This window comes from Misgurnus anguillicaudatus, chromosome 6 (genome assembly GCF_027580225.2).
Source record: "Misgurnus anguillicaudatus chromosome 6, ASM2758022v2, whole genome shotgun sequence".
Classification (NCBI taxonomy): domain Eukaryota; kingdom Metazoa; phylum Chordata; class Actinopteri; order Cypriniformes; family Cobitidae; genus Misgurnus; species Misgurnus anguillicaudatus.
In genome coordinates, this window is record NC_073342.2 from 31,376,299 (window position 1) to 31,394,227 (window position 17,929).

A 17,929-nucleotide genomic window follows, 5' to 3' on the forward strand; every position below is an offset into this window, starting at 1 on the left:
CGGTATCTCCGCGTCAAGTGCATGCGCGCTCTCGGCATGTGCACATGTGCAAGTGAGCGTCAGTCGCAAACAACTCTCTGAATGATCACGTTCATAACATGTTTTCTTCACAGATGAAGAGGGGATGAAGGGACGACATCTGCACGAGAGGTATCATCGCTTTTATTATCGCTTTTTAACTTTTCTTTCCTCATTTTGTGACAGATGTTGTTGATTGAACTGACAGAAATGAGATGAGATGAGCTGTGAGGAAAGTGTCTTGAATATGTTTGTGTATATTCATGAACAAATACACAAATGCACACAGATCGTTTTTTTTTTTTTAAATGTCATTGTTGTTTGTATTTGAGGTGAATATAAAGAAAAATAAATACATGTAGGTAAATAAAGTGAATTTTAATACAGATGTTTTATTACATCTTGACAGAAAACGTTTGATTTTTTGCATGATTTTAGTGATTGTATTTCAAACTAGAAAGAGAGACATCTGACTATAAATATATAAGATAATGTTTCAATGTTTAGTTAAAGTCTATGAAAATCTGTAAATTAATAAATTAAATATAAATGTAGCCTACATCCAAACTGTTACACATGTCAAGACTTCACAACAATAAGAAAATATACAAGGGATCATTTTTCCCTCTTTGTATAAATACACAATGTTAGCATGAGGGTTATTCTTCATGAATGACTGTGTGTGCATGCTTGTGTGTGTGTTTATCTGGTGTCCACTAAATCCTCTTGACACGCTGTGAGTGTTTTTTCTCTTTTGACATTGTGATCTGTAGCTTAATGCCGTCCTCTGAAACCATATCTGAGAGCGGACAGTGATGTAGCTTTGGCTTCTGTCAGCGTTTCTGCCAGTGTGACTGACAGATGTGACACAGAGGATGGAAAAGTTTGGTTTCGATTTGTCTTCACTCACAAAAGCTTTTTTTCCTGTGGCTTTGTGTGTCCATCCACCGGTTATCTTATGATAGAGATGGATTTCGCTTCTTAGGAGAAGAGTTGGACCTCATTCATTTGGGTATCTGAATCCTCCTCTCAATGGCCGTGTAAAGATGAACGCTATACAACACAAACAAGTAATGATCCTAATATAGTTTTCTCTCTCTGCCTACCATACTGTAAGTATGTTTATTTAACAACAACAAAAAATTGTTTTCAAGTACGGATGATTTTGATTTTAAGCATTGATAGTTGGTGGAGGGTTGAACAGTTTCGAAATATCTGTTGAAAATGTAGATATCTCTCAGCTCTGATTGTAAAACAGCACACAGGTGAATAGTACATTATGGTTTTTGTTGCTGTTGTAACATTAACATGGAAATGAGGATGTAGTGTTCCTGCTCTTAAACAAATCTTCAGCTTTTCTTTGTTTAGCCAGTGAAGTCCTTTACGCGTGTAATCTTTCAACTCTCAGTGAAAGATTTCGGATGGGTCTGATGATCATCAGTTCCTATTTTAATTTTTAACCGTTCTGAATATCTCAGTTTGCTCTTTATTTAAACTCTGATCAGACACATTAGATCTCAGCATGAGTATGTCATTAGTGAGGTCACTTCCTGATAACGGATAGTCATGCAATGAAATGCAAAAGATCACCAGCAGCCCAAACATCCGACACTTTTGCACCCTTGGCATCCTTGCAACTTTATGCATTATGCTGTTTACTTTTATATTATATTTAGGGCTGTCAAAAGATTAATCGCGATTAATCGCATCCAAAATAAAAGTTTGTGTTAACATAACAAATGTGTGTGTATGGTGTATAATTATTATTCATATATAAAAACACACCCAATTATGTATATATTTAAGAAAAATGTATTATATTTATATATAAAATATTTATATTCATATATAATATAAATTATATAAATGTATATACAGTATTTAAATGCAAATATTTCTTAAATATATACCTGAATGTGTCGGTATTTATATATACATAATATTTAGACACAGTACACACACATATGTTATGTAAACACAAACTTTTATTTTGGATGCGATTAATCGCGATTAATCTTTTGACAGCCCTAATTATATTGTTTATTTATACATTATAGGTTTTATATTCTGTACTTGCGTTTAGTATATGTATATTGCCGTATCTTGTAAGTATGTGCAACGATAGAGGCTGACACATGCAATTTTGTTGTGCTTGCACAATGACAATTAGGTTCTTGTAAACTTAAAAAAAAGTTGTTCAGTTTACTGTAATAAGTAAACTTGCAAGTGAAAATGCAAACTTGATCTAGTTTAAAGTAAATAAACCTTAAAAAATTACTTCAGTTGGGAAAACCTAAAAAAAAATTTTCACTTAAAGGCGGAGTCCACGATGTTTGAAAAACGCTTTGGAAAAGGAGACGGGCCGACTACCAAAACACACTTATAGCCAATCAGCAGTAAGGAGCGTGTCTACTAACCGACATCCTTGCCGGGTTGCGTATGTGTGGGGCGGGTCTATCAACAGAAGGTCCAGATTCTATTGGGGTAGGGGCGTGTTTGTTTAGGTGATTTCAAATATCAACATTGGCTTTCAAACATCGTGGACTCCGCCTTTAAAGTGATAAAATTTTAAGTGAAAAAAAAACAATGTAAAAAATCACTTCAATTGGTAACGCTTAAAAATGACATTTTATCAATTTAATATTTTTACTTAAATGTTAAAATATACGGAGCCCCTAAGGAAAAAATGTAATAAATTTTAGTTTTGCGTGCGCACGTCAAACTATCGCGTTTAGTTTCGTGCGCACACATGAAACTAAACTTAAAAAAAAATGCTGCACATGAAGGTTTCGCGTAAGCACATGAAAGTTTCACGTGAGCACATGAAACTAAACTTTAGATTTTTTTACTCCAATGTCACCTTAGGTTCTCGGTAAAAATGTAAAGTGATACATTTTTAAAAAAAATACTTCAATTGGTAACACTCAAAAATTAAGTTTCATCAACTTAAATTTTTCACTTAAAGAGATAAAATGTAAGGAAAAAAGATAAAAATTTTAGATGTTTTTTATGTTAATTTACTTTTTAACATACTTTTTACAGTGATGCTACAAGGACAATTTAGTTAACTTTACAAAATTATGCATATTTATGCGGGGGGCGCTTTTTTCAAATACGTCGCACTTTCCCCGCACAAATTGCAAATTTCCGTGCGCAAAATATGCGGGGTTTGCATGATTTCATGATCCCCGCATTTTTGTAGGAAAAAGTTGAAAAATGTTGCAATTACTTTACACAGCCATGTCCCCTGTTGCCATGGGAACGTTATGACTTGACGCGTATGTTATTCACGTTATGAATTTTCACATATGAATTATGTGAAAAGATAAAAAAATTAGCAAGTTCCTGCATTTTTCGCAAGTTCCCACAGTTTTTGCTAGTTCCCGCAATTTCATTGCATAAATTTAAATAAATATCCCGCATATTCCATCGCATTTTTCAAGAAAATGTGCCACAATATCAAGGATTTTTGCCTCCAACAATCACAAAAAAATACAAAAAAGCATTTTTCTGGAAGGACTAAAAAGAGAGGTTCAATTATTTGGTAATTCATTTCACGCCTGCTGTCCTGAGAGCTCAACATTTAATTTTCTCCTGTATGTTTTTCCTTCTCAGGTCTGTTGGGGTGATGAATGTAGATCTGTACATCTCACTGGGTCAGTGTGACGACATCACCCACTTTTGAATACTTCATCCCCTTCAAAAGGACCCCTCATACCCCTGTACGCTGCCCCACAGGACACGTCCCCATCATGGGGGAGAGGCTGGGCCGCCCCACGCCCCTCCTATCCCGCGCACACGCATTCGGATGGGCCAGCAACAGCGTCAAACTAAAAAACGACTGTGACAATGATCACGACTTCTTGGGTCAGGGCTCACAGAGCAGCCTGGAGGAGGCAGCAGCGGCCAGCCCTTCTCTAAGAGCGACCCACTCTCCTGTTTCACTGGAACTAGAGCCTGTGGTGAATAATGGATCAAGCGTGCCCGTCTTTACAGGTGGTCACACAAAAGAGCCACCAGCGCACGGCAAACTCGGCCAGGCGTGCTCCTCCTCTGCCCTCTCCATCTCTACCGCCCTCGTCCCCGGAGAGACGCCGCGCCCGTCGCCCGCCGCTCGCTTCTCCCACGGTCCCTACCACGCCAAGACTAGCATGCAGGGTGATGTGTACAACTTCTTAGAGAGACCCGCTGGCCTGAGGTGTTTCCTGTATCACTTCCTGGTGTGAGTAGACTTCCTGTTCAATTTCAATTACCTGGGCCTCCACATTATAATTCATATCACTTTAATTTATCTATATGCAGTTTATGTATACAGGTGATTCTTTATTTTAAAGAAAACATTTTTATGTATGCAAAGTAAAGATTTTGATGAAGCTTTTTTAATTAGGGTTTTGAGATTTATTTCTGGCTTGAATAATAATGTTGAGCTCTGCTCTGATTGGCTGTTTCTCAGAGCAGCTCCTTCAGTAGCTCTGTGTGTGTGTAAACAGATCTTTAGTTTGAGTCTGTATCAGATGAAGATACAGATTTTGAGAAATAATCAATTGTTTGGAGATTGTTAATGGATGTTTCTGAGTGGTAAATTTGTGTTTTTTCAGTGTGGACCTGCAAAACGTAACTTTAACGTCAATAGTAAAACTTCAGCCTAAACGTTAGCATATAGCATCGACTAGCATATAGCATTAACTATTTCAATTTAAAGACCTTTATTGGCATGATTGTGTTACTTACAATATTGCCAAAGAATTAACTATAGCATTAACTCTGCAATTACGACTTTTTTTTTTTTACCAATTTTTAGCATTGTAACAATATTGTACTTAATGTAATGTTGGGCGTACATTTCGACTGTAACGTCACAGTTGGTAATATGTTGAGATTGGTCTGTTTTCCAGCGGTCTTTTGCATGCACAAGGTTAAGGAAAAAACAATTGTGTTTGAGGCTCACAAAAGTTTGTATTAGGGCTGCAACTAACGACTATTTTAATAGTCGACTAGTCACCGACTATTGAAACGATTAGTCGACTAATCGAATAATAATTATTTTTTTCTAAAATTAAGCATGAGATTGCTTTAATTCTGTGGAAAATGATAGTAAACAAGAAAGAAGGGGGTAGTTCAATGAACATTTTTTACATTTAATGAAAACAAGTTTTACATTTTTAAATAAATTATTTTTATCTGTTCTAAATTTACCTAAATGTAACACTTTTCAAGTTTTTAATGCTCTAATCAGCATGAATTTGGTCAATATATATGCTATATGAAAATGTATGTCTACAACAGCATGTTTACATTTTCAACAGAACCATCAGCCATAGTTTTATACATGATTTTCCCTTTAGAAGACCTTGTTCTTTCTCCATTTCTGTTTGCTGCTGCATCATTTGTGACCTGTGCTGGCAAATTGAGTTGGGATGAGCAAATTATTTTAACATTCTCTATTAAAAAAACTTCAAAACCATTGGAACAATTGTTGGAATCTGATAAAGCATGACATAACTACACCTGTTTACGCAGAGCAAAAACAATATCAATATATGTTACATATATGTTTTTCTTTTATTGTTTAATTTTGACATTGAGACAGACCGCTTTAAGATACTGTAGGCTAATGCAAGGGTTTAATATAATGACACAACAGATACTTTTCCTTAACAGTTAACCAAACATTCACTTTAGATATAACAGATTATAGGTCATACCTGCGTGAATTCTTGTCAAAACAGATATTTTTAAAACTGTAATATTGTGCAAGATGTCTATATATATCTGGGTCGCGCACTCGCATGTTTGTGTGCATGCGCTTCAGACGTCTGCGTCAGACATCGCTTTTGAGCCTTGTCACTCTTAATAACTCTTTTAACATGAATCAGGTCCCGAACTTTATCTCTCTTAATAATTATTTTAACATCAAGCAAGTCCTGCAGTCTATTTTCTATCATTTCTGAATGCTTTTAAAACGAAACTAAAAAGTGAAAGAAGACGCATCTTTGCTTTATATGGATTTGAGACGGTACACCTCTCAGGAAACGTGCAGATAAAGATAATTTTAGATGTTTAATGACCATTTAGAGCATTGAATTCGCTAGACGAGAGCTTAATGTTCTTATTTTTATGAAAAGCTCCGACTCATCAGACAGCGCCGGTTACTTGCTGCTTCTCAATTCATCCAGCTGTGGGTCAAACAGAAATTGCGTGTTGCGTTAATAAAATTAGTGCCGTTAAAATGAATTTGCGTTAACGCGTTTATTTTGACAGCCCTAATATTTAAGCATATAAAATGTACAATGTACATCCAAAACAAAACGTATTGGCTTCCATGTTATTTAAATCTTACCGAGGCGAGTCAAACTCTGTTTAATTCAACTGTCCGACGTGCTTTCTCTTTAAATGTTCGTGCTTGACCGAGGTACTGCCGTGAAATGCAAAGACTGCTTTGAAAACCATGCAGGTAATCTTTTTATTCGCCGTATCCAGGCCAAAATGCTCCCAAACCTCAGATGTTTTGGTACGCGCATCTGCTGCGTTGGACGCTGCCATTTCTGTGTGTTATCGCTGAGCAGAGAAGCTAATGCGCATGTGCGACTCATGTCTGGCGACAACGTCGACAATAATATTCATTGTCGACTATTTCTATTATCGATTTTTGTCGACAACGTCGACGAATCGTTGCAGCCCTAGTTTGTATTATTCATCTTTGCCTAGAAAAATAAAATTTTACATTCTACGGCACCTTTAAAAAAGAGGTGCTATTGTTTTTCCAAAAAATCACACAGTTTTATGGGAAAAATGACGTTTTTTGACATAAAACAGGCTTGCATTGAAAGAGGGATCTGAAACATTTCTATAGCCAGAATATGATTAAGACTTATTAAACTCATTTCAGTTAAAGGGATGAAAGTAAATGGTGCTTCTGGTGTGAAGCCCAAAAAGTCCATCTATCCTTGTAAAGTTTTAAATATATTTCTTACAAAATTGCATCAATTGCCCTCAGAAGGCCTTTATTACCCCGTGGGGCCATGTGGATTACTTCTGTAAAGGATGGATGGACACTTTTGGGCTTCAAATCAGAAGCACCATTTACTACCATTATAAAACTTGGAACCGCCAGGGCTTTTTTATTATAAGTCTGATTGAAAACAAACAGATCTAGTTGTTTTTCTTACATCGGTTCAGTTGGTGTGTTGTTCTCGCAGTGCGGTAATTAAAGATCTCGGTAACTAAAGACTCGCGGCACATGAAGCAGGTCAACTTGATCCTGAAAACAGAACCTTTGAACCCATCAGTCTCCCTGATCCACTGGGAACACAAAAACAGGTCATGTCATGTGTTACTTTCATGGCATTTGGGAACTTGAAAGCCCAGGTCTTGGGTTCGAACCCCAGGCATCACACATACTGATAAAATGTATGGGTTTGATGCACTGTAAGTCACTTTGGATAAAAGCATCTACCAATGCATAAATGTAAATGCATTTTATACAGGTTTTGTCATGTAATGACATTAAAGCAGCGTGCAAAAAACAAAGTTTCATTTGAAATATGCCTGACCTGCTTTTAAAAGAATGAAATCCAGATTTAGAAGAATAAAACATGTTCAGATACGGTGCGTGTAATGAATGACACAGCAGTCTGGCTTCATGCCTTCTCTTCAGTGTTTGATATGGTGGTCTGATAACCTCACTCTTCTTCTCTGTAACTGAGTATCTAAAGTTGCAGTCACAATGCTGAACCTGATCTCAACCTCGTACAAAATTAAACACCACTGACTGATATTCTTCTTTAAGTAACTCTTACTTGCCGGTGGTTATCGATGGCAAGCCCTGCCCATTTTGCACGCCACTGTCTGCCAGTGCTAAAGTGGGTACATACATTTCCAACCACATCACTTCTGACCGACTAATGACCTGTCTGAAATTCACTATCTGTCCACGACTTCACATCTAAGTTTACAACTGAAGTGATGTTTCACCGGTCAGTGACAATAGATTGACCGAGGAACTTTGTAATGCTCAGTTGTTGTTGTTGTTGTTGTTGAGTATTGTCTTAAGTTTTGTATGAGAATCATACATGGACACAAATGTGACAACTGTTGACACATCGTAAGAGTATAGAACTGTAGGTTTAAGCAGATTTATCATTTGGTTTGTGAAGAATTTGATGAGAAATGTTCACATTTGTATTGGGATCTCTGCAGATATTTTGGTAAATCTGAGCACAGTGTAAGATATTGTTGAGATGTCTCTACAGGGGACGCATCATTCAGATCTGTTTTACTGAGAAACAATTGCACTGCAATATAACTAAGGCCTAGTCCTGGATTAAATCTAAACCCTATCAGGGAAACTGACCCTTAGGTTTTCACTTTTGAAAAAATGACCACAAAATGTTGTCTCATAGTTTCTGCATTTTAGTTTTATAATAAGTCTGTTGTTCATCCTGATGGAGACATAATTCATTAATTTAATCTGCTCTGGATAGTTGGATGGATGCAGAAATGATGTCCAACACTCTTAAGAAAAAAGGTGCTTCACAATGTCATAGAAGAACCCCTTTTGGTTCTTTGTAGTAGGGATCGACCAATAATGTCTTTTTATGCTGATGCTGATACCATATTAGAAATTAAATTGACCAATAACCGTCTATTTGAACCAACTATATAGTCTGGTGTAAACATGAAAATGTTAAAATTCAGAAAAAAAACTTTGTTTTTAAATGCTTTTAAATATATCTTTAATGGTGCACTGTGTAACTTTTAGGAGGATCTCCTTACAGAAATGCAATTTAATATACATAACTATTTTATCAGTGGTGTATAAACATCTTACATAATGAACTGTGTTGTTTTAATGACCTTAGAATGAGCTGTTTATATCTAAATCAGGCAACTTCGGTCCTGGAGGGGTGGTGTCCTGCAGAGTTTAGCGCCAACTTGCCTCAGCACACCTGCCTAAAAGTTTGTAGTATGCCTAGTAGGGTGATTCTCACGAAAACTTGGTTTTAAAAATGTCAAGCATGAAAATGTAAAAATTGCTTAAATTTACTTTTTTTCCCACCAGACATTGAAAAACAAAGTCTGGAGTAAATGGGAACATTATCATTTAACACTTTTTGTAACATAATTAAAAAAATTAGTCCTAAAAAATCTCATTACCGCAACAGTCAGAAAACATCAACACTGACATATTTTCAAAATGACAAACCTGAAAGAACATAATTTGGAGATTCTGCACATGCATTTAAAATCAAAGTATTATACTTCTATTAATTAAATTAACATTTAATAAGCAACTGTTGCGGTAATGATAATCAAAATGTCGTGTAAGCATTCTGACAAGACAATATTTTAAATTAACTGTAAAAAAATGATCTTACCTGGTAGCCATCTTGAAGTAACTGGTCCATGTGTTTGGTCACTCAAAATCAAACTTTATTAAAATTCTGTATGTGTGTTTAAACTGTTCTCAAAATGTGTTGCGGAGGATGAGAACATCAGGCATGGACACATCATTTTCCTAATTTTTCTTCATTATTATAATACATGAATATTCAGTAAATATTTTTTCTGTCATCTAAAGTAGTCTAGCAAAACATCCATTTATTTTTTTTTCTTAATATTTTTGTGTTAATTTGATTAAATTACAGCATAACGCATGTTCAAACACAGCCGGACACATTGCGGTAATGACAATTTCAGCAGAAAATGAGATAAAATTTACAATTATAAATTCTTATGTTGAAATCACACATTGTGCAAGGTAGAACACAGTATTGTGTTAATTCTGATGCTTTTTAATGTTACTATATTACACATTTTAAAGCTAAAATCATTAGTGCCGTGGTGTTTCAATGGTTTCGTGAGAATCACCCAGTAAGACCTTAATTGGCTGCTTCAGGTGTCTTTAATTATGGTTGGAGCTAAACTCTGCTGGACACCGGCCCTCCAGGACCGAAGTTGCCCATCCCTGATCTAAATACTGTACACTGCGGGTCCCCTTACATGGAAGTCACATTTAAAAAAAAAAGATCGGCAAATCGGTTTTTGAAATGAGCAATACTGATAAAAATGCTTTATATTAGCCAGGCCGAAATGTCCTAAAGATGTATAAGTGACTCTCTTCAGGTTTGTAATAAGCGTGGCAGTCACTTACGAAGCAAAAGCTATAAAGTCTGCAGTATATATATGAAGATTGTTGTAGTTTGGTCTGGTGGTCTCCGATTATTGTCATGTAGTGCAGTCTGTAGTTACTGAACTTCAGTGTTGTGTTTCCTGGGCAGTGTTTAAGTGGATTGTGTGTCTCGGGATTTCAAAACCAATCGTCATCAATAAATAATCTCATTAGCTGCTGGATTTCACAGCTCTGGGTTTATAAAATGAACACTTTTACATCTTAAAACCAGTGACAATTTACTGTTTTCATTCCTCCATAAAGGGATTTCATCAAAAACCATCATCACATTACATATACTGTAACAAAGATGAGCAATGATACACTTTTTAATCAATGCTTTACATAAACTCTGTATGCTATTCATAAGATAACATCATCCTTTACTTTTTGCTAATTGCATCATTATCATCTTTAAGATGATGGATAACAGAGATAAGAGCCATGACACAGTAGTAGCTCTGGAAAACAGCCATCACCACTTTTCCTAGACCAATGGGAAGCTGTAATCGCTATTAAATATCGTACGTCACCAGCAATGCTGTGCATGAGAGTCATAAATCCCTCTCATACACGTGACAGAGTCATCACTGTTTTAAATGTTTACATTTTGTAAATTTTTAATGATATGTTTTTGAAAGCATGTTTTTTTTCTTTTCTTTACTTGGAGTTGCTTGCAGTAGGATTTAGACTTTTGTTCTTGCTTTTAAATTTAAACCATGAATTGAACATTCAAGCCTCTGGCTATCATTCTTACATCTCATCATTTGATAGTTAGATTTGAATGGGTGTGATGAATGAAGGTTTCGTCTGATCTGGTGTCTGTCTGACAAAGCCGGGTAATGCAACAGCTGTTTTATTTTAATCAGGTCTCCAGACTTCCAGACAGACATTAAAGGTGTCCGGGTTTGACCCTGATCTAGTAACACATGATGATGATGATGATGATGCTGTAAAGTGCTGATCGGTCGTCTGTCGTCTCAACGGGAGGTTGATTGAAAACGCTTCCACTGACACTGAGTTTAAATGTTATTGTTTTGGGTTTAGATGTAGTATTTAATTAGGTGAGAGTCAGAATGTGTCTGCAGGGGTCCATAAGATTGACAGAAACACACACGAACAACACATGGGTCATACAGGGTCATAGAGGGTCATAAAAGGGTCAAAGGTCAAACAATAGTTCAGCGAATCTTTTCTAAAGTTCACACAGTTCTAGACTTGCTTATTTGGAGACAGGGGCATTGCACAAGATCTGGGGCCCTACGTCGGTGCGTGCGTGTCGGTGCGTGCATGTCGGTGCGTGCGTGTTGGTGCGTGCGTGTCGGTGCGTGCGTGCGTGCGTGCGTGTCGGTGCGTGCGTGCGTGTCGGTGCGTCCGTGCGTGTCCGTGCGTGCGTGTCCGTGCGTGCGTGTCCGTGCGTGCGTGTCCATGCATGTCCGTGCGTTCGTGTCCGTGCGTGCCGTGTTCGTTCGTGCGTCTCCGTGCGTGTGTCCGTGTGTGCCGTGTCTTGTCGGTGTGTGCCGGTGCGTGTCCTAAATGGATATATTGATAGATTGATGGATAGATGGATATATTGATTTGTAGATGTATTGAAAGATTGATGGATGGAATAGATAGATGGGATGGGATGGATTGATAAACAGATTTTCTTTACTGTATTATTCACAGAAAGCGTCCGAAGAGCAGACTTTTCTTTTCTGATGGACATTCAGACAAATATTCATCTTATTTCTCTTTCATCTCTTGACCAAATGATAGAGGTCATATGTGTGGCGTGTGTGTTTGCGAGTGTCCACACATTTCTTATAATCCTGCTGTTGATGGTGCAATGTCACAACATCTGGTAATTTCTGAAAAGATTAAAGAAGGATTTATTCTTATACAGTGATTTGGTCATTTAGCTCAAACACGAGAGCTCTTGTTTTGCTTTTTAGGGTTATAGCTTTGTACATAAGCCAGATGTGATCTAAAAATACCACACAATATACACTGTGAGCATAATCGCCTTGCATGAAAAGTGTTAAGTGTTATTAGTGACAGGTTCTCATAAAAAAGAAAAAACGTGTATATATACAGTACACTGTGGAGGAAAACCCTATAGACCTGAACTTCAGTGTAAAGACGTCTGCAGCAGGTTAGGTGGTCACCATCTGGTGGATGAAACACAGTCATCACGTACATCTGGATGTGACGTATACCTCAAACCTCTCGCCTCTTTCTTCTGTAACACACGTGACATTTGATCTCTGACAGCAGTGTGTCTTTGAGTCACATTGTGTCTTTGTCTTTTTGAGTCAGAAGGAGTGTGTATAAAGAAACGTGTGTGTGTGTGTGTGTATTTATACAAGTGTGTAATCTGTCTTGCCCATCTGGCTCCTCTGTGTGTGTCTCAGTCGTTCTTACAGACAATCTGCATGGTTTTAAGAAACGGCATCTTCTCACCGTGATATACTTGATTCTGATTGGTCGGTCGCTGCAATCAGAGGTCAGATGGTTATGTACCGTATAATGATTTTGAACCCGAGTGTCCTTGATAGATGATGTCATATATATACTTGTGCTTCCAGGTTATCCACCTTTTTTTTGGAAAGGTTTGGAAACTTTACAAATTTATAGAGCTTGAAGCAATAACAAATTTAAGGTCATTAATGTTTAATGCTAACTAACACGTAACACTCATAGGCTTATATTGTCCTCGCCCAGAGGACTATTAAGCTAGTCAAGCTTTATTTTTAAACTACACGTAGTTCGTGGTATCGCGTGCCCCAGTACAGGCATACTGGTAATGCATTAAAAGTATGCATCTTCCCATCACCACTAAAGTGCATGCTTATAGAGTGTAGTACAAGTAAGTACAGTATAGTATGCATTCTGTATTCTGCAGGCATGACAATGTAAATGTCTTTGACTCAATGCCCAATAATAATAATAATGATTATGATGGGGAACAGATATGATGATTTGGTTTTGAGTAATACATTGAACCCATCAAATGAAAACAACTACACCTGTTTGTGATGTCACATCTTCCCTCTGTCTCCAGGTTCCTCATGGTCCTAGTGTGCCTGATATTCAGTGTCCTGTCCACTATCGAGCAATATGCCGATTTTGCCACTGGATCTCTCTTCTGGATGGTGAGTGTTTCACAAAAAAATCTAAAACATTTTGAAACCATAGTATTATTATTTTTTTAATACCATGCACAAAAAGACCAAGGACATTTATTTGGGATAGAAACGTGTGCAGTCGTGTTGTCATCCAGCAGGGCAGCATATGTCCACTTGGTGGCGATGTTTTATTTCATTTCAGCTGATGTTGAGTTAAAGTGTCTCGTGAAGGCTCGAGTTCCTGTGAGGACATTAAATATTAATGATTGGATAGTTTTGGATTTCTGTCAACACAGACACCTGTGGGGCGTAGGTCTGCTTTTACCTCAACAACACAGGCCAGAAAAACCCAGAGGCTTTGAATGTTGTCCAGATACACTTCATCAAATCACTACTGTCAACATTTCATACATTTTTAATTTCACTGCCTGCATGACAGATTTTCATTACTGTTTATGTGAACTCTATACCCTACGGTTCTTTATATTTTTCCACATTTTAGAAAAATATTCAAAACTATAAAATAAAAGTTGCAGCTTTAGGAATTATGTTGTGACTAAAACACCTAAAATAAATCAAAACTGTTATATTATTGCAACAGGGGGTCAGGGGTCTCTTCGGGGTCCATGGTGGTATTACTGTGGGTTCTCCAAATATTTTTTTTAATCTTTTGAAAAAATTAAATTAGGCATCAAATAAAAAAATCATTAATAGGCTTATAATGAAAATTTTAAGTTGATTAAAATGAAAACCATAACATCCCCAGTCCCCAAATATGTTGTTTTGGAAGTCCTTGCTCCAAGGGGTCCTAGGCATTAAAAGGTCACTCTTTGCCTTGAATCTGCTAAATCTTGCTTTTGTTATTTTAGCAAGCAGCCAGTTTCACCCTGAGATGTTTTTTTAACAGTATTGACGTTCACATCTATTATAGGCTTTAACTGGCTGCTTTTCTTATTTCTTATTTGGTCCAAGTCAATAAAACTTTAGTGTTATGTGTTGGGACAATGTTTTTTTTAAAGATATTTTCACATTGGAACATACACCTTTAGATTAAAAGATTTTCAAGATCATGAGAAAGATTTCAGTCAAGTGTTTCCAAACTTTTGAATGGTGCTTTATGCCTTTAGATCAATAGAGCATGATGTTAATGCCAAAATCAGGGTCAGTTTTCATGGAAACACATAGCTTACCTTAAAAACTGCATTGTGCATTACTTTAAATATAAGGATAAGGGATCTGACAAATACATAAATGCAACCATAAGTTAAGTATTATTGCAAGAGAGATCTTCATTGTTTCTTCTAGACCAGTGGTCTCCAACACGGTGCCCACGGGCACCAGTTTGCCCGCACAGAGTTTGTGAGGTGCCCGCCAAAGCACATTCTATTAATATTCTCAATTGTGTTATGTATTAATTACGTATTTTTTATATTAGCTTATGTAAACATTTTAAACAATGATTAAACATATTTGGTGGTTTCCCAGACAAGGTTTAGGTTAATCCAGGACTAGGCCTTATTAATATTAGGTCATTTAAGATGTTTTTTACAAACAAACCTTACAAAAAAAAACACTACAGGTGTGCATCTTAAGACAAAACAATCTCAACGAAATATGGTAAAATTAAGCAAGACATGGTGTTTTTAAATGAAAGCAGCTCAAACATGCATTTTAGTCTGGATAAGCCCTGTCTGTGAAACCGGCCCATTACCAGTAAAATAAAATAAAATCAACAAGTCAGACAAAAAAGTGTTGAGTAGACTACATAAAAGAAAAGTAGTCCTCCAGATTGTTTTATCCATTGTGGTAAGTTAACCCTTGCTCACTAAAAGGTTGGAGACCCCCGGTATAGACCATAATGAGATCAAATGTTGCAGTCATGGAGATTCTTGTTTTTGTCTTTGAAGGAGATTGTGTTGGTAGTGTTTTTCGGATCGGAGTACGTGGTCCGTCTGTGGTCGGCAGGCTGTCGGAGCAAATATGTTGGTGTTAAGGGACGCCTGCGTTTCATCAGGAAGCCCATCTCAATCATAGGTACCTGATGAATGCACAGTGCATACTAGATTTAAAGTTAACCTGTTTCTGTTATTTCATTTAAAATATTTTTTCAAAAAATATTTTAAGAGAAAATGTTAAATGCTCTCTCATTTGTAAGTCGCTTTGGAAATGAATAGATGCTAATAGATGTATGAATCTAAACACAAATAGATATTTATGTTTGTCATTTTCAGTGGCATAAAACACTTTTGCACCTGTTTGCACTTTTTTTCGTGCTCTTTCCACAGATCTGATAGTGGTGGTCGCCTCTGTTGTGGTTTTGAGCGTTGGATCTAATGGACAGGTCTTTGCGACATCAGCTATCAGGTCAGAAATGTCATCATTCGCAGGTCTGAACGATGAAACGTCCGACACTGATGTATCTTGTCAAGCGCAGCAGTTCTGTCATTTAAAGCTCTCGTGTGATTGGTTGCAGAGGAATCCGTTTCCTGCAGATCTTGCGAATGCTGCACGTGGACCGTCAGGGAGGAACATGGAGACTTCTGGGATCTGTGGTCTTTATTCATCGGCAGGTACACTCGGTTTGCTTATAAAATTATAGTAGATTCAGTGACGGTAATATTGTTATCCTTTACAGTCCAGTTAAACCCAGTGAATTCATCTTATAGAGTTAATCTGTCGATGAATTTCACTTTGAATCTGGCCTATAAAGATCATCTCCTCACTGATCTGAAGCATGTTAAATCCATGTCCTGTGAAGAGACTGAAGTTTTAAGCGGATCAGACGTATCCGGGCTTATTCATTTAGTGCAAATAGAAAGTTTGCCTTTTAAGGTCTTTGGATAAAGATTGTGGATGGTCCATGGCATACAACGTGTTTGTAGATCACCGTCACAATAAGAGTAATGTCAGTAAATCATGCACGTAAGAATACAATTAAACCGTGTTTTTTCTTTCCTGCTTTAAAAAAAGAAACGAATTAGAATTCGTTTACTTTAAAGGTGCCAAAGAATGCATTAAAATAATGTTAAATCTGTTTAAGTCTTTATTAAGTGCAAAAATAATCTGAACTTTTTATTTCTGTTCATAAGGAGCTGATCACCACACTGTACATCGGATTCCTCGGTCTGATCTTCTCTTCATATTTTGTGTATCTGGCGGAGAAAGACGCTGTGGATGAGGAAGGAAAAACTGGTTTTTCCAGCTATGCTGATGCCCTGTGGTGGGGTGTGGTGAGTTTATCTTCTTCATCTAACCAAACATCTCATTATCAGAAGCTCAGTACAGTTCTCCTTCTCTTATACTTGCACAGAAAATCAACTCATGTCTGACGTGAACTGATGTGCTTTACTGTACCACGCTGGTTACGTTTACATTTATTTGGCAGAAATGTATCCAAATGAACCTACCACACATACCGTAGTTGATGAAGCAGGTTGGTTGAATGAGATGACCAAGTCGCATTGCATTAGGAGGGCAAAGGTCATGGGTTTTTAACCCAGAGAACACGCATACTGATACGAATGTATACCTTGTAATGCACTGTAAGTCGTTTTGGATAAAATCAAATGCGTAAATGTAAGTCATTTGTCTAAATTAAGCTAGTTAAAGCTCTCATGCTGCATTCAGACCAGCTGCAGGCGTCAAGCGCGAATGATTTCAATGTTAAGTCAATGTAAAGACGTGTTGACGTGCATCTGGAGGTATCGCGACGTGAATGAGGCGTTTAGCGCCTCATTCTGCCGCGAATTGAGCGTTGCCGCGGAAAACTGGCGAGTTGAAAAATTAGAAATGTGCCAGAAAAACGCGCCACGCTAACCAATCAGGAGCTTGCTCTAGTATTGACATGACTACAGGAAGTGAGCAGAGTTGCATAAGCCCCTCCCATGACTCGAATTTCCACGTGAATGTCTCAATGAAACACAGACATTTGTTGCAGTTTTACTTACCGCCTGCGGTTGGGACCGCCAAATTTAGCATTAAACAAACACACACGCAAACTCCGCTGCTAGCCCGGATAAACAAACTGTATTTTTCCATAAGGCTGGTTTACTTGTAAAGCTGAACAAGGCTTTCTTCTCTTTACATCCAAAAACACACTTCTTCTTTCGTGTCATTGTTGATTCTTGATATAAAACAAGGCTGTCGCATGCAGTGATGTCTGTGACTTCTACTGGAAGGAACAATGCTAATAAGCATCTTCGCTCTTACTCTTATTGATGTGTGGGCGTGGTTACCAGGGGAAGTGCCCATAAAAGGAATATGGGGTCACTGATACCTAACTGGTACCCATGTTCAAAAAAAAACTTTCTGAAACTTGTAGGTTTGATCCAGAAATAGACGGTCACATAGTCAATGGCTTTTTTGACACTTTGCATTTGTTTAGCATGAGGATTACAACTTTAAATGTGTTTCATTTAAGTCAGAATGCATGAAATGGCATTAACCCCCCTTTAAAGGGGTAGTTCACCCAAAAATGAAAGTTATTCACCCTCAGGTTTGTTCATACCTACTGAAATACCTACTAAACACAAAGCAAGATAATTTAAGCAATGTTTATAACAAAACCCTTTTTAAGCACCATTATCTTCCATAGTGTTTTGTTTTCCTACTATGGAAGTCAATGGTGCTCCTG

The 17,929-nt window shown here is 37.2% G+C and overlaps 1 protein-coding gene across 2 annotated transcripts in view; it reads left to right on the forward strand.

Moving 5' to 3' along the window:
* kcnq1.2 (potassium voltage-gated channel, KQT-like subfamily, member 1.2) overlaps positions 1-17,929 on the forward strand; it is a 136,297-nt gene continuing 118,368 nt past the window's right edge. Inside the window, exons 1-7 of one of the 2 annotated variants that reach the window (XR_008640560.2) lie at positions 1-150; positions 3,634-4,240; positions 13,233-13,323; positions 15,204-15,330; positions 15,582-15,660; positions 15,770-15,866; positions 16,386-16,526. Coding sequence is in view for 1 of the 2 variants with exons in the window: in XM_055192894.2 (XP_055048869.2) it covers positions 3,771-4,240; positions 13,233-13,323; positions 15,204-15,330; positions 15,582-15,660; positions 15,770-15,866; positions 16,386-16,526 (1,005 nt within the window). In the remaining variant the exon portion in view is untranslated. The remainder of the gene's footprint in view (positions 151-3,633; positions 4,241-13,232; positions 13,324-15,203; positions 15,331-15,581; positions 15,661-15,769; positions 15,867-16,385; positions 16,527-17,929) is intronic. The other variant, XM_055192894.2, reaches the window with a different exon arrangement.